The sequence below is a fragment of the Paramisgurnus dabryanus genome, chromosome 1 (assembly GCF_030506205.2).
Source record: "Paramisgurnus dabryanus chromosome 1, PD_genome_1.1, whole genome shotgun sequence".
Taxonomy (NCBI): domain Eukaryota; kingdom Metazoa; phylum Chordata; class Actinopteri; order Cypriniformes; family Cobitidae; genus Paramisgurnus; species Paramisgurnus dabryanus.
Genome location: NC_133337.1, coordinates 68,444,100 through 68,470,802, shown reverse-complemented (window position 1 = coordinate 68,470,802; position 26,703 = coordinate 68,444,100). Strand labels below are relative to the sequence as shown.

General features: G+C 38.1%; 1 protein-coding gene across 1 annotated transcript; it reads right to left on the bottom strand.

Moving 5' to 3' along the window:
• Positions 1 to 93: 93 nt before the first annotated feature.
• mms19 (MMS19 homolog, cytosolic iron-sulfur assembly component) lies at positions 94 to 26,475 on the bottom strand. Its single transcript, XM_065257599.2, has 31 exons — positions 26,331 to 26,475; positions 25,865 to 25,913; positions 25,500 to 25,600; positions 22,606 to 22,691; positions 22,376 to 22,450; positions 21,187 to 21,256; positions 20,957 to 21,085; positions 19,741 to 19,802; positions 19,463 to 19,549; positions 19,278 to 19,352; positions 19,015 to 19,092; positions 17,472 to 17,610; positions 17,009 to 17,163; positions 15,278 to 15,356; positions 14,708 to 14,833; positions 14,290 to 14,371; positions 14,113 to 14,210; positions 13,875 to 14,024; positions 12,613 to 12,768; positions 12,440 to 12,524; positions 11,326 to 11,428; positions 10,570 to 10,644; positions 9,848 to 9,974; positions 9,551 to 9,657; positions 6,966 to 7,022; positions 6,154 to 6,340; positions 5,987 to 6,069; positions 5,713 to 5,877; positions 5,563 to 5,622; positions 1,308 to 1,408; positions 94 to 1,228 (listed from the first exon to the last, which is right to left on the bottom strand). The coding sequence occupies exons 1-31, from the start codon at positions 26,416 to 26,418 to the stop codon at positions 1,198 to 1,200; spliced, it is 3,066 nt and encodes a 1,021-aa protein (XP_065113671.2). The 5' UTR covers positions 26,419 to 26,475; the 3' UTR covers positions 94 to 1,197.
• Positions 26,476 to 26,703: the final 228 nt, after the last annotated feature.

Below are 26,703 nucleotides of genomic sequence, written 5' to 3'. Positions count from 1 at the left end.
TATTGCTACAAATATTCTTGTTACTTATGACTGGTTTTGTAGTCCAGGGTCACAAATTATTTTAACAATTGAAGAGAATTTAAATATCTCAGATCAGACCAACTTTTGCTTTAATAAATGCAAAGCATGCATCAAGTTCTGCAAAAAAAGGTCAGTGATATCCCATGATGATGTGAAAATGTTCAAACGGGCATCTTATGTGTTTTTATTTTTCATGTGAAGCTGCTTTGACACCCTCCAATATTGTAAAAAGCACCATTAAGTACATTTGAATATTATGAGAATCGATTATGGAGTTGATTATTTCACAAATGTGCTTTTTTACATTTTTATAAATCATATTTACTTTCCGGGTTTAAATATGAAAAGCTTGGATGTTCAGTGTAGCTTCAGTCACAAATGACCTAAATGTTTGTTATTTACAATAATAACATTCACATTAAGGCTACTAAGACAGTAACTGCTCCAATATAAAACAGCATTAAAACATACAGGCACAATCATTTGCCATTACCAAATTTGTATCTGTACTTTTTAACATGTTTGAATTAAATCCATTTTCTTTTCATCTTGTGTTTTTAATTACAATGCACACATTTACAAAACTTTTATTGAGAGGTTATTTGACATTTAAATATTCTTTAATAATCTTGGCATCAGTTTGTCAATTCGACATTTAAGGTAGTCTTTTGAAAATGAATAAAAAACAACCATCATTCTGTCTAATGTAACACGTCAGCTTATTTTTCAAACTACTATTCCTAAAACTGCATGGTTAAAGTTGAAATCTGAGGTGTTGTGTGTTCAAAGAAATAGGTCAGAAGAATCAGATGTGTGGTGTAAGTTCATCTCTGCTACTGGCAAACAATACTGTACATGTATAAGCTCTTGTATCTAATTTACTTTTAAAGGTCTTGATCCGGCATCACTGGTTGAAGGTCTGGTTAAAAAAAAAAAAAGAGTTTGTTCTTGCTCGGTGCATCATTTTGTGTTCATCTTCAAGCCATTCCTGGCTGCTCAGAGTTTTTTATGCCTAGAACAGGCTGATCCCAAACACTGTGTGCTTTTGGAGTAGAAACAGTACTATAAAACGTCTGTAGGTAAGTAAAATCAAAGGCTGTGAAGGGTATTCTGACTCCCAAACATTCTTGAGCATCTATTATGTTCCACCCACTGTGGATAGCAGCAATGTTTTCTTTATCTCCCACCGGGACTACCTAGCAAAAACCTGTCGTGAAAAAAAGCTGATGTTAGATAATGTAAGATTTTATAGAAGTCCTATAGGGTTGGATAAATGACTTGCTCACCATTCTCCTCGGGCGGACACAGCCTCCTTTCTCACCAGCCTCTTCTTATCATCCAGAGGAACAGCAAGAGCTTTAAGCACTCGAGCACGAAACGGCAAGACCTGAAACAAGTGGAAAAACTTAGTTATACTTCCATCCATCCATCCATCTATCTATCTATCTCTCTCTCTCTATCCATACAACCATCTTTATCTTTTATCTATCTATCCATCCATCTATCTAGGTTTCTATCCATCCATCTAGCTTTCTATCCATTCATCCAGCTTTTTATCCATCTAGCTTTCTATCCATACATTCATCATCCATCAATCCATCTAGCTTTCAATCCTTCTATCTAGGTTGCTATCATCTATCTAGCTTTCTATCCATTCAGCTTTCTATACATTCATCCATCAACCCAACTAGCTTTCCATCCATCCATCTTTCTATCCATCTATCCAGCTTTCAATCCTTCTATCTGGGTTTCTATCATCCATCTATTCATTTAGCTTTCCATCCATCAATGCATCTAGGTTTCTATCCATCCATCCATCTAGCTTTTAATCCTTCTATCTAAGTTGCTATCATCTATCTAGCTTTCTATCCATTCAGCTTCTATCCATCCATCAACCCAACTAGCTTTCCATCCATCCATCTTTCTATCCATCTATCCAGCTTTCAATCCTTCTATCTAGGTTTCTATCATCCATCTATTCATTTAGCTTTCCATCCATCAATGCATCTAGTTTTCCATCCATCCATCCATCCATCCATCCATCCATCCATCCATCCATCCACCTAGCTCTCTATCCCTCATCCATCCATCTATCCATCTAGCTTTCAATCCTTCTATCTAGGTTGCTATCATCTATCTAGCTTTCTATCCATTCAGCTTTCTATCCATCCATCCATCCATCCATCAACCCAACTAGCTTTCCATCCATCCATCCATCCATCCATCCATCCATCCATCCATCCATCCATCCATCCATCCATCCAGCTTTCAATCCTTCTATCTAGGTTTCTATCATCCATCAACCATCTAGCTTTCCATCCATCCATCCACCTAGATTTCTATCCATCCATCCATCCATCCATCCATCCATCCATCCATCCATCCGGCTTTCTATCCATCAATCCATCCAGCTTTCCATCCATCCATCTATCTAGCTTTCAATCCATCTATCTAGCTTTCAATCCTTCTATCTAGGTTGCTATCATCTATCTAGCTTTCTATCCATTCAGCCTTCTATCCATCCATCCATCTTGCTTTCAATCCTTCTATCTAGGTTGCTATCATCTATCTAGCTTTCTATCCATTCAGCTTTCTATCCATCCATCCATCAACCCAACTAGCTTTCCATCCAGCTTTCTATCCATCTATCCAGCTTTCAATCCTTCTATCTGGGTTTCTATCATCCATCTATTCATTTAGCTTTCCATCCATCAATGCATCTAGGTTTCTATCCATCCATCCATCTAGCTTTTAATCCTTCTATCTAAGTTGCTATCATCTATCTAGCTTTCTATCCATTCAGCTTCTATCCATCCATCAACCCAACTAGCTTTCCATCCATCCATCTTTCTATCCATCTATCCAGCTTTCAATCCTTCTATCTAGGTTTCTATCATCCATCTATTCATTTAGCTTTCCATCCATCAATGCATCTAGTTTTCCATCCATCCATCCATCCATCCATCCATCCATCCATCCACCTAGCTCTCTATCCCTCATCCATCCATCTATCCATCTAGCTTTCAATCCTTCTATCTAGGTTGCTATCATCTATCTAGCTTTCTATCCATTCAGCTTTCTATCCATCCATCCATCCATCCATCAACCCAACTAGCTTTCCATCCATCCATCCATCCATCCATCCAGCTTTCAATCCTTCTATCTAGGTTTCTATCATCCATCAACCATCTAGCTTTCCATCCATCCATCCACCTAGATTTCTATCCATCCATCCATCCATCCATCCATCCATCCATCCATCCATCCGGCTTTCTATCCATCAATCCATCCAGCTTTCCATCCATCCATCTATCTAGCTTTCAATCCATCTATCTAGCTTTCAATCCTTCTATCTAGGTTGCTATCATCTATCTAGCTTTCTATCCATTCAGCCTTCTATCCATCCATCCATCTTGCTTTCAATCCTTCTATCTAGGTTGCTATCATCTATCTAGCTTTCTATCCATTCAGCTTTCTATCCATTCAGCTTTCTATCCATCCATCCATCAACCCAACTAGCTTTCCATCCAGCTTTCTATCCATCTATCCAGCTTTCAATCCTTCTATCTAAGTTTCTATCATCCATCAATCCATCTAGCTTTCCATCCATCCATCCATCCACCTAGCTTTCTATCCATCCATCCATCCATCCATCCATCCATCCATCCATCTAGCTCTCTATCCCTCATCCATCCATCTATCCATCTAGCTTTCAATCCTTCTATCTAGGTTGCTATCATCTATCTAGCTTTCTATCCATTCAGCTTTCTATCCATCCATCCATCAACCCAACTAGCTTTCCATCCATCCATCCATCCATCCATCCATCCATCCATCCATCCAGCTTTCAATCCTTCTATCTAGGTTTCTATCATCCATCAACCATCTAGCTTTCCATCCATCCATCCACCTAGATTTCTATCCATCCATCCATCCATCCATCCGGCTTTCTATCCATCAATCCATCCAGCTTTCCATCCATCCATCTATCTAGCTTTCAATCCTTCTATCTAGGTTGCTATCATCTATCTAGCTTTCTATCCATTCAGCCTTCTATCCATCCATCCATCCATCCATCCAGCTTTCAATCCTTCTATCTAGGTTTCTATCATCCATCAACCATCTAGCTTTCCATCCATCCATCCACCTAGATTTCTATCCATCCATCCATCCATCCATCCGGCTTTCTATCCATCAATCCATCCAGCTTTCCATCCATCCATCTATCTAGCTTTCAATCCTTCTATCTAGGTTGCTATCATCTATCTAGCTTTCTATCCATTCAGCTTTCTATCCATCCATCCATCTAGCTTTCAATCCTTCTATCTAGGTTGCTATCATCTATCTAGCTTTCTATCCATTCAGCTTTCTATCCATCCATCCATCAACCCAACTAGCTTTCCATCCAGCTTTCTATCCATCTATCCAGCTTTCAATCCTTCTATCTAAGTTTCTATCATCCATCAATCCATCTAGCTTTCCATCCATCCATCCATCCACCTAGCTTTCTATCCATCCATCCATCCATCCATCCATCAACCTAGCTATCTATCCATCCATCCATCCATCCATCCACCTAGCTCTTTATCCATCCATCCATCTGGCTTTCAATCCATCAATCCCTCCAGCTTTCCATCCATCCATATAGCTTTCAATCCTTCTATCTAGATTTCTATCATCTATCTAGCTTTCTATCCATCAAGCTTTCCATCCATTCATCCATCCTTCCACCCAGCTTTCTATTAATCTATCTAGGTTTCTATCATCCATCAATCCATCTAGCTTTCCATCCATCCATCCATCCAGCTAGCTATCCATCCATCCATCCATCCATCCACCTAGCTCTTTATCTATCTATCCATCCATCCGGCTTTCTATCCATCAATCCACCTAGCTTTCCATCCATCCATCCATCCATCCATCCATCCAGCTAGCTATCTATCCAGCCATCCACCTAGCTCTTTATCTATCTATCCATCCATCTGGCTTTCTATCCATCAATCCACCTAGCTTTCCATCCATCCATCCATCCATCCATCCATCCACCTAGCTCTTTATCCCTCCATCCATCTATCTAGGTTTCTATCCATCCATCCATCCATCCATCCAAGATTTCTATCCATCCATCTAGTTTTCCATCCCCCTAGTTTTCTATACATCCATACATCCATCCATCTAGCTTTCTATCCATCCATCCATTTCTATCCATCCATCCATCCATCCAGCTTTCTATCCATCCATCCATCCATCCATCCATCCATCCATCCATCCATCCATCCAGCTTTCTATTCATCTATCTAGGTTTCTATCCATCCATCCATTTCTATCCATCCATCCATCCATCCAGCTTTCTATCCATCCATCCATCCATCCAGCTTTCTATTCATCTATCTAGGTTTCTATCCATCTGTAAATCGATGTCTCTATCAATACATCTAAGTTTTATGTTATCTATCAATCTCTCTCTCTCTCTCTCTACATCCATCCAACTTTTTATCCATCCATCCATTTATATGGTGCTAATAGATTCAGTTCTCTTACCATATGTTCGGGCAAGCGGGAAAGAGCATGAACACAACGGAGGGATGCAATTCTCACATTCTGAGGAGTGAAGCATAAAATTCACCAATCATCATGACTGTATTATAAAAGGATGGAAAATTCATTTCAGAGCACATGTTATTAGGATACCATAGCAGGGCTGGTGGTGAGGGCCAGCATGCGGGAAAACAGAGCCTCCAGCTGGTTGCTGAGGGCCGCTGGGGGTTCCAACAATACCGGCTGCAGGCATGACAGAGTTGACAACTGCACCCCTTGATCCGGACACGACAACGCCTCCAACAAAAGTGGCAGCAACTGTTCACAGAATGGCACAAATGACTGATTAAACACTTTACTAGTGCGCCACATATAGAAAATGCATGTGTAACTGGACTTTTGTGATTGTTTAGAAAGAAACACTTACTGCAGGCAGTTCTGTGAGCTGGACTTGTTTAGGTAGGTTGTTGACAATGTAAGACAGGGCTTTTAAATAACAAGACTTCTTTTCTGTGGAAAGAAAAGTACATTTTAGATATTCTTCTGTTGGGGGTATAAAGGGAGATGAGACAGGAAGTGGTAATCCAGTGGTACCTTGCTCTGCCGAGTTAAAGCCTTTAACCAATTTGCTTGAGTTTTCAGCAAAAAAACGTTGCCGATACATGATACGCACGTCAGCGTGGCAATTGCGGTTAAGTACGTCTGATGAGTCGCTCATAAGAACACAGAAACCATCGGCCACCTTGGATCCTAATTCAGGGTCACTCAACAAAGCGAAGAGCTGAGAACAAATACAAGAAAGGGAGAATGAGACCGCTGTAAAACTTTAGGGCGATTTATAGTCGTGCGTAGGTCCTACGGCGTAGCAGCGACGGCGTAGGTTCCGCGTCGGTTTTCATTTATACTTGTGCGTCGCCGTCCGCGTCGACGTGCAAACACACGCGAAACCGCTGGTTGGCAGTAATCACGCGTGTAACCACAGTAGCAGCAGAAGTCGTCAGAGAAGAAGAAGCTAAGCAAGTTAACCCACAAACGAAGAAGAAATAGCAACTTGTTGTGTATAATTTGAGAAGACCAGCAATGATGGAAGTAAATAAACAGCGACTTATGTTGCGGTTTGAGTTAAATCACTCCTCAACTTGGCTCATCTTTGTTTTCACCGTCTCAACCGGAAATACCTATGACGCAGTTTTTTTACCTGACGGGAGGGGTTCTGGTGGACCAATCACAGAGCTTGCGGTCCGCGTAGATCCGACGCGCTGTTAGGAATTTTGTGAGGTGCGCGTCAGGCTACGCAGAGCTACGCACAGGCTACGGATAGCCTACGCCGTAGCTATGGCGTAGCACCTACGCACGACTATAAATCGCCCTTTAGTGTCAGGAATAATAGCTCAGAAAATTTTCACCTTGTCTGTCAGGACTGTTGATAGTGGATGGTACCGTAAGAGAAGGGCCTTGGCTATCTGTAAAAAATAGAAATATACAATTTTTTCTACAAAATAAATGTTTTCTGGCTGTAAAATCTGGGCTACAATCTTAATCTATTTATGAGGATAAGAGCATCAAAGTTTTTTTTTTCTAAAAGTAAATTTTGGGAAATAGAGAAATAGTTCAGATGCAAAACCAAAAACAAAAAGTGTGTCTGACATGTTTTCTTGTAAATGAGCATTTTTTTTATTAGGCTCTTATATGTTTAGATTCAATAATTTCACTTTAATGGCAATGAAAAGGTTATTAGTCAGTAATTGAAATGCATTTTTTTTTCACTTTAGTCATTTCATTGTTATTTTACAAATGTGACTGACTTTCGCTGCAAGACCCTCTAAGTGCATGCAAGCTTTTTTTGGCAAAACCTCCACTTCTTTAGACAAGACAGTAAACAAATGCGAAATCACAAAGGATGCAACTAGAAACACTGCAAATAATGAAAGTCAGAATGTAAAAACCACACATTAGGGGGCGCTATGATCCATGTGGCAGTCACAAGAGACCAAAGTCTGAATGTGATCCATGGTCATTTTGCACGTCATCATTCATCAAATTCATCTTTCGTGCACTTAGAGGACAAGTGCACAAAGTCAACGTGGTGTTCTGCCAACAATTTTATATTTCTGAATGGCACGAAGGCGGAATTAAAGGCAGGATAGGCAGGAATTATCTAAAAAAAACTTTTTTTTTAAATTTGTTTAAACTGTCTTTATATACCAATACATAAGTAAAATGTAAGTAGAGAGTATAAAAATCGAGTGTCTGTAAACCTCTCACCACTGTTTTAAACACAGCTCATTTTTCCATTCACTCCACCCCCTCCCAATGGGGTTTCTTCTAAAGCCACGCCCCCAAAACACATGAACGCGGGACGCTGACTGGCTCTGTTGGGAGCGCGGTGCATGTAGTAACATCAGGTCACAATCACATGTAATAATACACCTAACTTTATCACTATGAATATAAACAAATAGGATGGCTTTTAGTACTCACTATTAAGCCAGTGTTTTGCATGGAAGAGTTTCCGTGATGAAAGCATTGTTGACTATGATGAGGACTACACTCCGGAGACAATACCGCTACCGCATTGTCGACTCGAGGAAAAGCCACGCGATATTTACTCTTGTTTGATTGCTTTGTTTATTCCGTTTGCCTTGTTTGCCTTCACTGACTGGATATGCAGGTACTGTGAGTTCTGAAAGCACTTTCTCTGTCATACTATTGCTCTTCCTAGAGTGCCTCGTGCACGTTCAAATCAATCGGGTGTGCGCATGTGTGGGCAGATCCCATAGCAACAGGGGTGTGCCATGGTCGCGGGAGAGAGTGATAGTCGCGCAAGCCAATCATTTGTTTCATCCCGAATGGAAAAATGAGCTGTGTTTAAAACAGTCGTGAGAGTTCTAAAGACACTCGAGTTTTATACTCTGTTTTTTAGAGTACTTACATTTTAATTATGTATTTGTATATAAAGACAGTTTAAAGAGTAACTTAACCCTAAACCAACTTTTTTTTAGTTAATGATCTGTAAGAATGATGCTTTAGTAGTGCTGTTCATTGATTTTAGTAAGTTTTTTGACATTTGGATATAAAGTGTTTCAATACTACAATATATGGTGTAAAAACGTCTGAGTGCTGCCCTCTTCAGGTTGAACGGTGGCTACTGCAGTTGAATTTTCCTATTGGATGTTGGGTCCAAGAAATAACTCGTGACGTAAGCAGGTTCAAGGTCACCACGCCCTTGTTACGATCTCATCACACACTTGGTACGAGCTTAGTTCGTCCCCTCTTTCTCCGTTGGGATCTGCCCACTTTTCTTGCATTTTTCAAATATTGCAGTGGGTGGAGTCAGGCTCTGACCAGGGGTTTAGTTACGCTTTAAACAAATTTGTAAAAAACATTTTTTGATAATTCCTGCCTATCCTGCCTTTAAGCGGATAAAGTAAAAGTATTGGATGAACACAATAAAACAGGTGCTGAGAGCATTCAGGCAATATCATTATCTCATTTTCACAAAGGTGGCGTTTAGCGGCTTTTGCATCTGAGCTCTTCAAATGTTCACTTATATTTAAAGATTTTGTTTGTTTGTGCAAATGGCTGTTTGTTAGAATTGCAATATTGACAACCATTAAATCTGTCTTCAGCCATCTTGATTTTCAAATTTCATCAGCAATATCGGCCAACAAATTTTCAGCACTCAAAGAAGCTGTTTTTAGCATGCTGCTATGCAGATTCTGAATTGTTCCTGTTGGTCGCTGTGTAAGGCGTAATGTATAGGCTGCAGGTTGTAATCGCAGAAATAAGCCCCACAGTGCGACTAGCCAATCAGAATCAAGCATTTAGAGAGCCGTGTAATAAGGCATTCTAAATCACTGCTAGGGTGACTACTTACTAACCAAGTCAAAAGATCTAACCCTTGAGTCTATAATATTTTGATTACTAGGTTTGGGTCCCTCCTTCAATGAAGATTGATTTGGTATTTATTCATAAGTGATTGTATCCATACCCAGAGTAGCAGTGTGAACGCTTGTGTTCGTTGTGTAGAGGAAAGGTTCTCCAGTTCTGTGCTGATTCTCTTCAACACTCTCTCCAGCACAGCATCTAAAGCTTTACCTGAACACAAACAAACGATTTAACTCTTACCAATCACTATGCAGATCAGGTAAATAAACTCCACGGCTCGAATAACTCATTCATTATTTCCAGTGACATAGATTGATAGAAAAACCCTTCCATTAGGTACTGTAGCTAAAAATGTAAGGCCTGTGATCTGGAAAGAAGATAATATGATTCTTTTGTGTACCTGCCGCCCTCTTGTTGACCAAGCCAGCGAAGCATTTAGCTGCATACGTGTATGAAAACAAGTGTGGAGATGTACAGCTCAGCTCTTCTAATTGGACAAGAAGCCTGTCAATCTCAGGAATGTCCACCTGTTGTAAAATTGATCAAAATAAAGATGTCATTATTTTACAATGGTAGTGATAGAACATGTGTAAACTGTAGTGCAATATTGATAAATTAACTCCTGTTACAATGTTTCTATTACCAAATCATTCAAATAATAATTACTGTCATTTTAATTGTATGTTGGATTTTAACTTAATCAAATGTTTTCAAAGTCAACTTTGGTTAAGGTTATTTAAAGGAACAGTATGTAGGATTGTGGCCAAAACTGGTATTGCAATCACAAAACATGTGGCTAAAACTGGTACTGCAATCACACAGCTGTGGCCAATACACAAAATGACAACATAAACATCAGTTGAGGGCTGCAACTCCACTTTTTAAATGACAATATCCTGGCCAGACCACTGTTGTCAGTGATATAAGTATTTGAAATGAAAATGATTTCTTAATTTCTAGTGACATATCAGGGCCATTTTATGATTAATTGATATAAATTTCTTACATACTGTTCCTTTAATGTTGTTTGGTTTTTATGCATTTTTATATTTTTATTAACAATAATTGGGAAAGTTGTTGCAGTACCACAGAACATCCCATTGAAGACTCTTCAAAACTTACACTTTGTGGAAAAGAGCAAACACAAGCCATCAGAAGACACACCAGCTGAGACGGACCCCTGGACTCGGTCTGACTCTGTGAGAAAATAAGCACTTCATTTACTTCTATTCATCTACAGACACATGTCTAGGCTAATGCTATATGAATATAGATGAATGCTGAAACCATGCCGCCTTGCTTGATTCTAGTGACAGAAGTGGCAGTTCACCCATCACTCAAGTGGCCACACCCTTAATTATGCAGAATTTTAAATCAAAATACCATATAGATAATTTATTATAGCATGTTAAAATTGGCACTTTTTTGGGTGTGTCCTTTTAAATGCAACATAACAGCTAGGTCCGGTTTCACACAATCCATACGTGAACTATGCATTTGCAGCATTAATCTAAAGTGCTGATGTTACCTGGTTACAGCACTCACCCTGCATGTGTGAGCAGCACAGAAGCAAAACTAAAGAAGCTGTGCTGTAATCATTTCAGTGCCGAGTCTATGCGGCATCAATATATAATATGAATGGCTCCAACTACTGATCCACTTGTTCAACTGTGATTGGTTACATGTTTGTGATGTAGGAAACCAAGGCGATTTCTTCAGAAAACTAAAATATTATGGAAAAATACTCAGCAATGGAGTTGAATGATGAATTTGCAAATGGTTTGTCTTTAAAGCATGTTAAAAACACCACACAGAGATATAAACAACAATGAATTTGATTTTCACCACAGGGGGACTTCAACATTAAGTTCCTCATACCTGCAGTAACTGGATTTGGGAGGGGAAGGCATTCTCTGGTAGGAAGGACACATCTCCATTTAAGAAAAGAGCAACAGCATGGGCAGCCATGCGTGACGCTAATCTATAAGAAAACAGAAAGGTTTGCGTTTGAATGTTTATGTTTTGTGCACGTCAGAGTTAGTCTATAATGTTTGAAAAACAAATCGGTTACAAATTTACAGGTGAAGTGTGCATCTCGGTGCCATTAACATTACCAGACAGAGCTGTAAATATAACCAGTTATCTCAAGCACTTCCCTCATTTGTCAATTGCTAATTTCACAAGTTTAACAAATAAAAAGAAGTTCATGTGTCGGGATCAAACACAGAAATGTTGTCCCACAGAGCAACGGTTTGGGCAAGTTAACATAAAGACAGCTTATTAAAGGAGCATTTCACCTGTAGAAACATTCATCTTTATTGAAAGTGTGTCATATTTGTAGTCGAAATGTAACATACATTTAGAATTTGGTGCCTATTTGACAGAGAAAAGAGGTGTTTGTTGTCTCACTCCCTCAACAAAGATATTGGACTCCCTTCTTTCAATGATGCAAAATGATGATTTTTACATCATTGAAAGAAGGAAGTGCAACACTGAAATCTGTATTTCTCCGGTCTCAGCGGCAGCTGAGGAAATGATGCACGACCATTCAAAAACATGACTGGGGTTCTAACTATACAAAGCTTAATGCAAATGGGTGAAGTGTCCCTTTAATAATGGTCAAAAGACAAAGTAAAACATGACATGTTTGCACTAGCCATGGGCCAGTTACCGGTTCCAAGGTAAAACCGAGTCAACGTTTTAAAACCATAAACAATTTCTGTGATACAATACCAAACACCAATACTTAAAAAAAAAAAAAAGGTTTTGAGCACTGCCCCCATTTTTAAACAGGCATTTCGATTACAAACTCACAGCATTAGTTAAGCATGATCATTGTTAATCTATTCAGCACCGTTGTAACAGTATCCAATGGCATCTAAAGCCACTATTGGCACAGAAATGCCATTTAACTCACCTTTAGAAAATAAAATGAACCATTTAACTGTTGGTGTTTATTGGTGGAGGGCATACCCTTTATTCGATTACTCACTCTGTTCGTAATGCAGCACAGGCAGTGCTTATGACAGGAACTATAGCAGACAATACGGCTTCATCTGTTAGTGGACTACTGTGACCTGTTGAATAAATAACGTTGACAAATGATTACAGACACACCCATCCACCCACCAGAAAAACACAACAGACAAATCACAGAGTCCCTACTCTGAAGAGCTGCCTGTAGGGTCAGTCCTAAGAGTCGAGGAATGATGATGTCATAGAAGAATTGACCAATCTCCTCAGTGTCTCGTGTGCGTTCTGCTATCCTCTCCAAACTGATGCAAACAGAGATTACTTCCTCCACAGAGAAACCACTGCTTCCTAAAGAACAAACAGTACTCACATCATTATATCAGTATATCAAATACTTTGAAAGGAGTTATTTAGTATTTTAGTAGTATTATTTATTTCTTTAAATCTGGGTTTACCAGAAGTTACGTGTTTTCCACGAAAGCTGCTTGTTTATGTTATTACTGCTGAAACCGGCTATTCAAGCAATAATAAAGTGTGTAATGTTCAAATTGTTCACAACTATGTTGTGTATTTAAGCAACAATAGAACCCTATATTCAAAGGATAGTTGGGTGAAAAATGACATTTCTGTCTTTATTTACTCACCCATAAGTTATTCCAAACCTATATCAATTTCTTTGCTATGCTGAGAACAAAGAGTTAAAGGTCACATTCTTTCTGATCCCATTTTTAAACCCTAGTTAGTGTGTAATGTTGCTATAATAGCATAAATAATACCTGTAAAATGATAAAGCTCAAAGTTCACTGCCAGGTGATATATTTTCTTTAACAGAATTCGCCTTTCAAAGCCTACACCGAACGGCCAGTTTGGACTACAGCCCTCTACTTCCTGCTTTAAAGACGTCAGTAGAACAGTTTTTGACTAAACTCCACCCACAAGAATATATCAGTCGCCAGCTAAGCTAACGGCAAGCTAAGCTGCTATCCAATCAAAACACACTTAACAAACTACACAATCAGAACTCGTTACGTATTTTTGAAGGAGGGACTTCACAGAACAAGGAAGACATCAGCCTGTTATGAGGACAGTGAAAATAGTGCTATAGAAATAAGTAAATTGTGTGAAAAATACAGCGTTTTTTAACACGTGAAACATGAATACATGTTATATTGCGCACTGTTAACACAATCAAAGCTTCAAAAACACAGAAAGAATGGGACCTTTAATGTTAATAACCAAACAGATCTGGGGCACCATTCAGTTCCAAAGTACTGTTTTTTTACTATGGAAGTCACTGGTGCCCCAGACCTGCTTGGTTACAAACATTCTTCAAAATATCTTCCGTATTATATTAAGCAGAACAAAAATGTACACTTACGCGCACACTCCAGTATATCAGAACAAAAACAAGTTTCCAAAAAAGTTTCAGAGTAAAAATTAAATACGGTATATACCTGCATGGGCTGACGCTAAAACCTGCAGCAGCACGGGGGCGCTCTCCTTCACCACTTCAGCTTGAGACGACACAGCCGCTAATGCAGTCACGCATCGTTGACGCACGGCTCTCTTAGACTGAGACACGTGATCAGTACCCGTCGCTGGATCTGTAAAGAGGAATTTTTGGTTTGAATGCACTGAAGTGGAGATTATTCATCGAGTCTTCTATGCTAAGAAGCAACTGGAGATCCCCACCTGCAAATATCTCTTCCTTCAGCCGAGGAATCATTCTGGAGATAAAGGCTTTGGGTTGCAGATTAGCCAGAGATGCTGAACACTCCACCACAGCCAAGCTGAGAGACACAAATATCAGTGTGTGTCAAATCCTTGAGATATCCCCTTCAATGATAATTTTCGGGGAATAATAACTACCTGACTTGGCTATCCTCTTCTTCCAGAATGAGTCTGGTCAAATGATCAACAGCTTTTTCGACATCTGCCTGTGCCAACAAACCTGTAAAGAGCAAGAGTGGCATTACAATCAAGAGAACAAACTATTCTCATTTTAACAATGTTTGTTTTGTGGTTATACTTATACATGTGCACTACTTTAAATGCGATTTGTCTTTGAAACTCTTCATATGCGTTAATATGTCTTCTTACACTAAACCCCAAATTTTGTTTCATTTTTAGAGCTAAGCTTTCCTTAAAATGTTTTCCTATAACAAACTGTGTGTGTGTGAAGTATGTACAAGAAGACAGAATAGAAATTGTTTGGCTACTTGTGAAGAATTTGTCATTGGAAATTAAAATAGCATATTTGCTATGGTTGTGTCATGTATCATCTCACCAGGCTGCTGTCCCAGGGCAGCAAGCACGCGTGTGGCTGTAACCTGGAGACCAGCGCTAGACTCGGTCAATGCGGAGAACACCACGCTACACAAAGACTGCTGAAATGCCACCAATACACTCTCCTCTGCATTACGCATGTGAGAAAGACAAAAACATCAACGCTGAATATTACACAAATATAATTACATTATGTGTATACAAATTATATTAATGTTGTAGTGGCATATTATTTTCCCAGGGGTGAGCATATGCACATAAAGAAAGCATTAAAGGCGGGGTGCATGATCTCTGAAAGCCAATGTTGACATTTGAAATCACCTTAACAAACACGCCCCTACCCCAATAGAATCTGGACCTTCTTTTGATAGACCCGTCCCACACATAAGCAACCCATGCAACGATGTCGGTTTGTAGACACGGCCCTTACTGCTGATTGGCTAGTGTGTTTTGGAACTCGGACCGACTCCCTTTTCCAAAGTGTTTTTCAAAAATCATGCAACCCACCTTTAAAGGATTATACATGAGCTCTAACTGTACTGATTCATAAGCATGTTGTCTTCTCACTTACCTCCCTCGGCAGACCGGCTGTTTGGGGTGGGCTGAACAAAACCCTGCAAAACCTCCAGCAGGGTGCGACGCTGAGCACACTATAAAAACGTGACAAAAACGGCATTGAAATGAAATGTACGAATATAAACACACAGTGGCCTGTTTGTGAAAATTAAAAAATGAAACAAATTAAGAAATAACTCCAAACAAAAAACTCCTGTATTATTCTGTACTGCTCTATGTCCAAAGTAAGGACTGTGACCATCAAGCTCCAACAGAACCAGCATAAAAGTGGTCCATGCAAATTGTGTGCTACATTGTAAAGCTTTTGTTAAACCATGTGATAGCTTTGTGTTAAGTAGTCCCGTGTTCATACTGAAGGTTTGGAAACCATGGCACCACGGGCCGTACAAGATACCATATGACTGACACGTAAAGCAACCAATTACGTTTCGCATTGTTCTGCGTCATGTTTAGAGGTGTCGAGATTTTGCCACAATCAAGCTAGGGTCACACCAAATTATTTTTTTAAATCTTATCAGATTTTAAAAATATGAGAGACCAAAAACATGGTGAAAAATAATCAACAATTTACCATTTTTGATCTTGTAAGTGTGGATTGCCGCTATGTGGTCATGACAGTACACCACACACAATTAGATTACTTTCTGAAATCAGGAAATCTTGTGGAAATTTCGATAGACGACGAGCATAAAGAAATGTCAATAATACTGTGGACTATTAACATCTTTGATGTCCATCACACTTTGGATTGTGCACCACAGGAAAATCTGATAAGATAATCGGTTTGAAAATGATCGAGACTTTTATCTAGGATTGTAGTAAGGGGGAAATCAGCCCAAATTCAGCCAGATTATCTTTTGGTGTGTGCCGGGGTTAACGGACCATACGTCATGTGTGACCTTTTCAACGTGATTAGGTAATACACAAAGTCGCACACGCGCATCCTATGGGTAGTGCAAGATGAGATGCTGTGGGTAAAAAGTACACATTCTTCATTTTTTGGGCAAAAATGACAAACGTTTCACTAGACAAGATCCTTATTCCTCAGTTGGGATCTTTTAGAGCTCTTTGATGCTGCATTGAAACTACAATTTGACCATCAATTGAATCCACTATATCGATAAAAATCTTGGAATGTTTTCCCCAAAAAAACTACTTTTTTCCCGATTGAATAAAGAACAACATAAATATCTTGGATGGTATGGGGGCGAGTAATTTATAAGGAAATTTTCTTCTCTCCAATCCTTTTTAAAATGCAGCATTTATTCGATCTTGAGGAAGCATACTGTCACTGATGTAAACATAACACTTTTCTTCTTCGATCAGATAATTCTCTGTTGTCTTCTGGGTGGACCATTAAAGCCACACACATCTCCCGGAAATCCTGTGTAATTTAACCAATCAGAGGACGACTTTGAAATCAACTGAAGTGTTTCCAGATAAGTGTGACGTATGCATCAGACGTTTAGCCAATGGGATAAAGGTTTGTGTGAGGTACTGAGTAAAAGGACAGAAGACCTAAAGTTTTTTAAAAGATGAATTGATTTTAAATAAAGCTTTATGAAAGTTTTAGAGCTTGACAGGCTCCCTATTATGGAAAAGAGAAACAAGTCTGGATATTATGCAAATACACCATGCTTTGTATCCCACTGTCTATTGTAACTATTAGGTGAGCAATCCTTATTAAATCAGCTGATCCAAGCAGTTTTGTAACAGCAGTGTTTACCTGTGTCCTGTTGTTATACTGCTCCAGGAGTGAGGGTATGACCGCTGCCGACACTATCAGACTCGCTCTGTATGAGGCTCCATTGGCGGCCTGCAGGAGTTTGGCACTGGGCCATACAAGTTTCAGGTCTGGCTCACAGAGATGGTGCTGACAGTCTGAAATGATGAGACACACACCAGGTGTGATGGATTAAACAAGCCTGGGCAGCGTGGAAAATGACTGTGTCAGTGTAAGGACGACAGAGTTATGAGCCGATCACTGCCGTATCTTCTGTTTGGATCATTAATAAGGCTGAAAGTAATACTACTGAGAAAAATTTGGTTTTGGCTGGAGGCTGCTGCTTTATTTTCTTGAATATCATCTAAATTAAATTATTTTAGTGAATACTAAAAAAATAACTTGACTTTAGTTTAGATGACTGTCTTGTTAAACACTAACTCCATAACATAAGACATTGTTGCACCTTTCAGCATGAGGTCTAGGAAGATCTGCAAGGCATCCTCGGAGTCGGAATTGAGCACGGAACGAGAAAGACAGGATGTGATCGTGCCGAGAGCGGAGAGACCGGCTGATTCCACCCTCTCACTGGCTGTCTGAAACACCTAAAAAGGGCAAAGATCAAACAAACTGTTATGGCTGGAAACTAAAATCTGATTGAGACTGAATCTTTCTCTTTTTTTTTCCACATACTGGTTCCATAAACATAATCACATCACATAAGAGGTTATTGAACCTCCAAAACAAAAATGTAAAAACTAAGTACAAAAACAGCTTTTGTTGAAACCAAGCTGTCTGTTTCTCGACTTTTTGAGGTCAAATGGATGAATACATCAGACCACTCGCGCCCAGTTGGTTAACAGATGATAAGGGAGTAAGATAAGCACAACCATTTCCACTCCTCAAATATACAATTGCTGTAGTTATTATTTAACTAACAATAAAATTGTGATGTCTGGGAGGCTCACTGTCTAGGTTGTGCAGTTCCTGGCTGTAAAAAACCAAAAAATCAGACGGTGGCTAAACTTACTTTCAATGATGTGCCTGATCGCATCAGATTACGGTATATGATTAATTACCATCACATGTTTGTTTAGGACAGATTGATCAATATTTATAGGTGCACTGTGTAACTTTAATAAGGATCTCTTGACAGAATGAAATGCAATATAATTTACATAACTATATTATCAGTGGTGTATAAAGACCTTACATAATAACCTGTATTGTTTTATAACCTTTGACCGGTTTTTATCTTACACCCCAGGTCTCCTTACATGGAAGTTGCCCTCATGTTCCTACAGTATCCCTAAATGGACAAACTGCTCTGCAGAACCCGTTTCATCCCTACAATGTCTCAGACGCAACATGTTTGTCATGTGGCGGCTACCATTTGCATTTTGAAATTGAGGGGTGAGCTGTTGGTTGCAATTCGCAATTTACACACAACACCTTTAAGTCAGTAAGTACAGTGGCAAGAAAAAGTATGTGAACCTTTTGGAATTTCATGGTTTTCTGAATAAATTAGTCATAAAATGTGATCTGATATTTATCTTGTAACCCATTTAAAGTGAATGGGAAGCGTCAATGCTTACGCACCGTGTAAATGCGCCGTTAGAATTAATAACTGTTGACCGGCAGCAATAACCTCAAGCAGGCGCTTCCTGTAGCTGTAGATCAGATCACATTTTATGACAAATTTATTCAGAAAACTATGAAATTCCAAAGGTTTATATACTTTTTCTTGCCACAGTACATCTGTGTACACGTACGAGTCAAATTAACTATGCTTTGCAAGGCATAGTTCGACTATACTCCAGCCTTAACTGAGTTTCTAACCTAACTCTGCAGTACTGATCATGTCTAGGTGCAGTGCTAGTATGCTCTTTGTATGTAAACCAAGCTATCTGAAACTCAAATTTGTGGCATAAAGTGCAGGTGTATGGAGCAAACAAATTTCAGCGAAGCATTTGTCGCTTCCTGTGGCCATTGTTTGTAATTCACTTTACCTCCCTCCGTATTGAGCTCCAAAGACCAGGAAGGAATTCTGCCAACTCTTTATGGCTATATGTCTGACCGCAGGCAGCCTAGAACAAAAGAGAATCATGCTTGCCTTTATTTTTAGTACACAAAGACAAACATTTAAAAAGTCGATCCGTTCAACCAGAAAAACTTTACAAATTCTTTTCTGTCAAGCAAATGAAACAAAAACAGCACACAAAAGCACAATTTGCATGGTTGAAGATGTCTAGGGTTAGCATTGCAGTTGTACCAGTGTTTGCAGGGAATCCACTTTGGCAGACTGAACATCTGAATCCAGCTTCTCAATAATCAGAGGCAATAGAAACTGTCAAGGAAAAGAATATACAAAGGCCATAAGCAAAATGTCATTGAACTATTTGAATACATGTATGCCATTTCCAGTGAAGCTGTTTTGCATAATTCCCACAATGTTACCTCAGCAAACCGAGGTGTCCCGGTGAGAACAGCCCGAAGAGACAAAACAAGCTCCTCCTGTGTGATTCCATGAGGATCAGTGGGTGGCTGGCCAGAAACAGTGGAACAAAGCAAGATGTCGTTATCTTTATAAATCACAAAAACACATATTTCTTTAATTTTTGGATTATTATACGGTATTCAAAACTCGTATGAGAATAGTTTGTAAACTAAATGATGTAAAATAAGGTTAAATAAAGCATTTGATCAAATAAAAAACATCTTGGATAACTACTTACAGGACTAAAGTCTATTGGAAAATAGCAGGATGTCACTTCAAAGAGTTCCTCTACAAATTTACCTGAGAAAAATGAAAATACTTCTCATTCATTGCACATATTTTGTATTGCATCAATCACAAACCAATAAATGCTTTTTTGGTTTTACAAGACATAAGACATAGTATAAAAGTATATATGACTACTCTTATTAAAAGGTGTTTTTTGGAGCTAAACAGCCCCATGGAAGGGCACATGTTATGCATGCTTAAATGGCACATGTTATGCAAACTCCACTGTTACAAGGTGTTTGGACATAAATGTGTGTTGGCAATGTGTGAACACAACAGCCATACAATGAAAAAATCCACCCACTCTTTTTTGTCCTCATTTCTACAAATGCAGTCTTATTAGACATGTCGTTTAGATTCTCGTTAATGTGATGTCACACAAACAAAGCCCTGCCCACTGCCACTGACTGACTGGATAATTTTACCCAAAAGCTTTTCTTAAAGTGTTTGTAAGCACATTATAGCACTATTGGGGCTAAAGATACTATTGTCTCGGACTCTTTTCACAGGAATCAAATCAATTTTTAGCAAAAAGCGCTCACTGTCTGTCAATAAGGGAGTGAGGAGCTCATTTACATTTAAAAGGTACACACATGAAAACAGTGCTTTTCGCTACCACCCAAATAGGGGCATTTTGGACATGTTATAACAAAACAAAAAAGGGATAAAATGTGCCCTTTAAACACTAAAAGACTGCAAGTCTAAATATATATTTTTCAGTGCACACAGTAGTAAGTCCGAATTCATAGTATTCATAAACTTTGCTTTTCCATGAGCCCACAGGACTGGCAGGGAGGAGCCCTTATATTTTAAAGTGGCAGTTGTAGCAGGTCTAAAATCTATTTATACTATCCACCTCCACATTGATCCATTTTTATACTACATTAAAGGTCAAGAAGCACTACATCAAATATTGTACAAAACGCAACAGTGTGCATATTTGGCCACGCAGTGTGATGTGGGATTATTAGGGTGGGATCTATACTCTGCAGAAGAGGTAGACAGAGTACCCCCTTCTATACAGATATAAATATCTACTTTTGCGCCCCATGGAACAAAGAAAGTCAAAGTTCATAATGACATTATGTTAGTAAATTATGACCGGATTTAGATTTTTGGGTGAGCTATTATTTAAAATGTAAAGCAATTTAATACATTTTACTTACCAAGATCATAACCCCTGTTAATGATGTTCCTGGCAACCTGGAATGCCAGCACGAGGTTGCGTGGATCTCGTTCTGCATCTACTGACTGCACAAATCCAAATACAAAGTCTGCCCCCAAACCCTTTAGTTCTGTGGAAAAGGACATAAATAAACACATTGGCAACAAATTCGACTTTGTTTTGAAAATTCGACTATTTGTAGTGATTAAGATATCAAAGCCTCTGTCTTACCCTGCTCTCGGGACTCCATCAGATTGATAAGGATGTTGTACACACATGATCGATCAGCCAGCATCAATGACTGATGCAAAAATATAGGCAAGAAAAATGGTTGGTCATTTTTTATTAGTTAGAATGATGTTTTTCTTGGCTTTTATCAAATTCATATTTAGATAAACACTTTTATGTTCTATTCGTCATCATAATTAACATTTTAGACTACATAGAATAGCAGTAATAGCTTAACCCTTCTTTAAGGCGGGGTGCACAATTTTTGAAAAACGCTTTGGAAAAGGGAGTCTGGCCGAGTACCAAAACACACTCATCGGCAGTAGCCAATTGGCAATCAGCAGTAAGGGGCATGTCTACTAACCGATATCGTTGCGTATGTGTGGGGCGTGTCTATCAAACAAAGTCCAGTTTCTATTGGGATAGGGGCGTGTTTGTTTAGGGGATTTCAAATACCAACATTAGCTTTCAGAGATCATGCACCCCACCTTTAATGCTTTCTTTATGTTCATATGCTCACCCCAGGGAAAATAATATGCCACTACAACATTAATATAATTTGTATACATATAATGTAATTATATTTGATATAATATTTATTTATAAAAATATATTTGAGACCTGAAACAAGCAGCATGATTTAAGTTAAAATATATGTCTGTAGCTAAATTATAAAAGACCAAAACTGCTTCAGGTTTGAAATATTTATCCCTAGCCCGTAAGCAGTTGTGACCTTGGACCAAAAAAAACAGTCATAAGTCACACGTTATGTTTGTAGCAATAGCCAACAATACATTGTATGAGTCATCCATTTCTTTTAAATGCCAAAAATTTAAGGATATTAAGTAAAGATCATGTTCCATCCATGAAGATATTTTGTAAATATCCTACCAAAAATATATTAAAAATGGATTTATCGTTGTTGTTAATGTGTTGCTAAGAACTTAATTTGTACAACTTTAAAGGCGATTTTCTCAATATTGTGATTTTTTTGCACCCTCAGAAACCAGATTTTCAAATAGTTGTATATCGGCCAAATACGGTCTTATCCTAACAAACCATCCATCAATGGAAAGCTAATTTATTTAGCTTACAGATCATCTAAAATTCTCTATTTCAAAAACTTGACACTTATGCCTGGTTTTGTGGTCCTGGGTCATTAAAAAAAGTGCCTCACTAATTCATTACTTACCTGTACATGAACATCCTGAAAGATGGAGCGCAAAATGGACACAGCTGATCCCGGGGGCAGAACTGAGCATTTTGTCTGTCCACAACATAGTCATTAAAAATAGTTAAGTTTCATTTCAAAGTTAGAAATAAATTCAAGCTGCAAGGCTGTTTGATGACACAGAATGTGAGAGCTGATAGACTGAAGGCCATTTTATATCATTACTGACATCTTGAGGTACTGTGACTTACCAAAGCCTTGAGCCCCTGAAGAACATGTGGTGTGATAACATAGTGATCCTTTAGTCTGTTTTCATAGAAAGCTATCAGGACCTCAACTGCAAACAACATATGAATGTGAAATATTTTACAAGCCAAACACAGGATGTAAAGACATTTCTAAATGCAGCAGTGTGGCAAAAATGTTATCTTATGATGGAAACCTGGATGCTGTCTGTTTTTATTCTTGGATATAGCAATATAGCTTTATCTTCTGAAGCCACACACTGCTGTATTATCTTCATAAGACTTTAAATTAAAGGGAGAGTTCATAGAAATTGTCATGGCTTCTCCAAGGTTTATATTGGTAGTAAATAGTGCCTCTGATTTGAAGCCCAAAAAAGTCAATCCTTTATAAATGTAATCTACATGGCTTCAGGAGGTTAATAAAAGCCTTCTGAGGGCAATCATTGCTTTTTTTGCAAAAAAAAAAAAAAATATTTAAAACTTAACAGACTAAAATAACTAGCTTCTGGTAACGACCAACGCGCTATCACAAGACAGGGTGTTTCCAGCGCATGACGTAGGACGCAGCGAACGAGACATAGAGGGCAGTTTCACAGACAGGGTTTAGATTACTCCAGGACTACGCCTAAGTAGAGGTGGTCGATCTGACCATTTTTCGATCTTGAAGATGTCCACTGTCCATTTTTAAGCAACATGTATAGATCATGATCTTTTCTAAAGTACAAGCACATTTTAACCTCACAAAAAGCACATGTTTTTGGTTCAGAAAAGCACTCTGGTTAAAGAAATGCTGCTTGCTTAGACACAACAGGCGCACACACATAACACTGCGCTGAACTTGTTCAAACATTTTATGTTTTCTGTCCACCAATGAATTAAAACATCTCACAAGTCCGAGAATTATGTTATTACTAACAGTCGCCGCGTGAGAGCAGCCAAAAATTACAATAAAAAACAAATAATGGAAAGAGACTAAGACTGTTAACCTGAAGCTAATGACACAGCAGCACATAAAAGACTGATACACACATGTATGATCATCATTATAACAGGGTTTTTTCTTTATTTAATTTGTTTAAGCTTTATCTGATAATTTATTAATGAGTGATGATGTTGACTCTGTCTCTCTGCTCTCTCTCTTCATTGTACATATTCAGTCACAGATTTGCTCATTTTTTTACATAATGGTGCAGGTTCCCAGACAAGGCTTAAGACTAGTCTCAGACATAAGTGTGTTTAAGCTGTCTTAACTAAATGTGTGCACTGACCTATTTTTAAATATATCAGTGCCGCTGTTTTGTTACAAGATGCACAGCAGCACTTAATTGTCCTTATATAAATAAGGCCTAGTTCTGACTTAATCTTCACCACCCCAATAAGTTCTAAGCACATTGGTTTCGCCAAATATTATATAATGGTCTGCTGATTACAATTTTTTATTTTAAATAAAACATTTAAGTAGTTTTTACAACAACAACAAAAAAAAAAACTTACAAAAAACAATACTGGTGTGCATCTTGAGACAAAACAATGCCACTGATTTATGTTAATTGGTTTTAAATTAAAGGATTAGTTCTTTTTTATCCAGATAATTTACTCACCACCATGTCATCAAAAATGTTGATGTCTTTCTTTGTTCAGTCGAGAAGAAATTATGTTTTTTTGAGGAAAACATTCTAGGATTTTTCTCATTTTAATGGACTTTAATCAACCCAAACACTTAACAGTTTTAATGCAGTTTAAAATTGCAGTTTCAAAGGACTCTAAAAGATCCCAAACGAGGCATAAGGGTCTAATCTAGCGAAATGATTGTAATTTTTGGCAATAACAATATGCACTTTTAAACCACAACTTCTCGTCTTCAACATTTTGGATGACATGGTGGTGAGAACATTTTCTGGATTTTTTTAAAGAAAGTGGACTAATCCTTTAAGGCAGCTCAAACACGCATGTTAGTCTGGGACTAGGATAAGCCCTGTCAAGGAAACCATCCCAAAGTGGCATAATGATGAATGTGGAAGCACAGAAAGCAAAACAAAACGTCAGTCAGTAAATACAAATCCAAAACGGTGATTTAAAAGAAAATGTTGAAGGATTTAAATTAGAGATGCATAATGATTAATCACGATTCATCTATAGCAGAATAAAAGTTTTAGTTTACATCATATGTGTGTGAACTGTGTATAATAATTATGTATATATAAATATGCATTCATGCATGTATAATTTTAGAAAAAATATATATTTATTTATTTATTAAATATTTATATATACTATAAATTATATATAAATATACAAATTAATATATACACATGTGTACATTTCTTAAATATATACATGCATGTGTGTGACTTCTATACAAATCTATACAAAGTTATTATACACAGTTCACACACATATATGATACAAACAAAAACTTTTTCTGCTATAGATTAATCAACACGATTAATCGTTATGCATCCCTATTTCAATATTAGACAAGAGGATTTTTTTACCTGCGCTTCAGCATTCGTCACTATGCCTAGAAAGTTACGTCCGATGCAGGAAACATACTGGTTCTTGAATGCGCATTGGTCGTTACCGGAAGTTATTTTAGTTTGTAAAGTTTTAAATAAAATTAATTTTTATTTTGGGTAAACTATCCTGTTAAGCATATTAACAACTAATGTTCTATGATTTTGGTGATTTCATTGTATATTTTTAGAGCTTTATCAGAAAGAAATTACATACTATGGAATAAACATTGTAGGAATTTGGAACAAAATGAGGATGTGCAAATAATGACTGAACACTACTTTGAATTAACTACTTCTTTATAACATTTCAAAGCAACTGAACACTCAGCACGCATTGATTATTAAATATTCTATTAAACACACAATATGGCAGGAATGACTTACCCTCCCTTTCAGAAAGACTGCTGTAGCATTCTTGAAGAACCTGTGAAAGGAGTTGAACTCCTCGGCCACGAGTCTGAGGTTGGGAGCTAGTCAGGCTCAATCTATTTGAAGTCGAAGAAGGTAAAGGTTTACAATAACTTTTCAGGTTGGCTGCTGTCAAAAGACATCAATCATCAACACTGTGCGCTAAAATATAAAACATATATGCACATTCCTCTTGAATCGTTAATAACATTAGAGATACTACTAATGTTGGTATTGCATCTATTAGTAATCTTACAATAGAATAACACTCACACCACAGGAAAGTTATACCACAAACTCATAAAATCAAACATGTCATAATAAAGAAAACCAAACTTTACCCCAATGCCTCAACCAACTGGAGTACTGTGAACTGTCCACTCTTGACACCTTAAGAGAAATGTACAAACATAAAATCTCAAAGACCACCAGGTAAACACTAAAGAATAGAGGTTATAAAAGAGGGAAAATACTGTTTGGAGTCCACTGTCTGGTTCACATCAACAGTACACTGCTAGCAGGCTAGCATTGAAGATAATGACAAGCTGTTTTAGATTTAGGATCAATCGTAGAAATGTGAAAATATACCAATGGTTTAACCTTTGGGTTTAGTACCTGACAGCAGACACAGTTTGTGTAACATGGTACAGGATGTGGTTGTAAGCTAACAAGCATTCATGTCACGCTAGACAGACAGCATCGCACACATGCGGCGGTCACACTGGTCATTCAAAGAGCATTTTTTAGAAGTCAGTGCCTAATGTGGCAAGAAAAAGAAGACATGAGAGTGATAAATGCATAAACTACCTGCAGCGGTTTCTGTTGCCTTGCTATCAACCTGTCCTGACACGAATTCTTCCACCAAATCCAGCAGCACACTACTATCCGCAGCCATCCTGTAGAGCAGACAGTGGTTCAAACTCAACCGCGCATGCGCACAACAGCAGGCGCTACTCCGAACCGGACGTCTGTGTGACTAAACAAAAGATTTTTTTAAAGAAAATAAGTTAATGTAGATGTCAATGAATATGTATGTTTTTTATAAGGTTGGTTTACATGACAATAATTTTTGAAAGGTGGTTATTACAAACTCTGGTTTGTATCATTGAGAAAACGTGACGTCGTACATAAAATTATTAAATACATTTCAGATAAATTGTATTTTTATTGATGTAGGTAG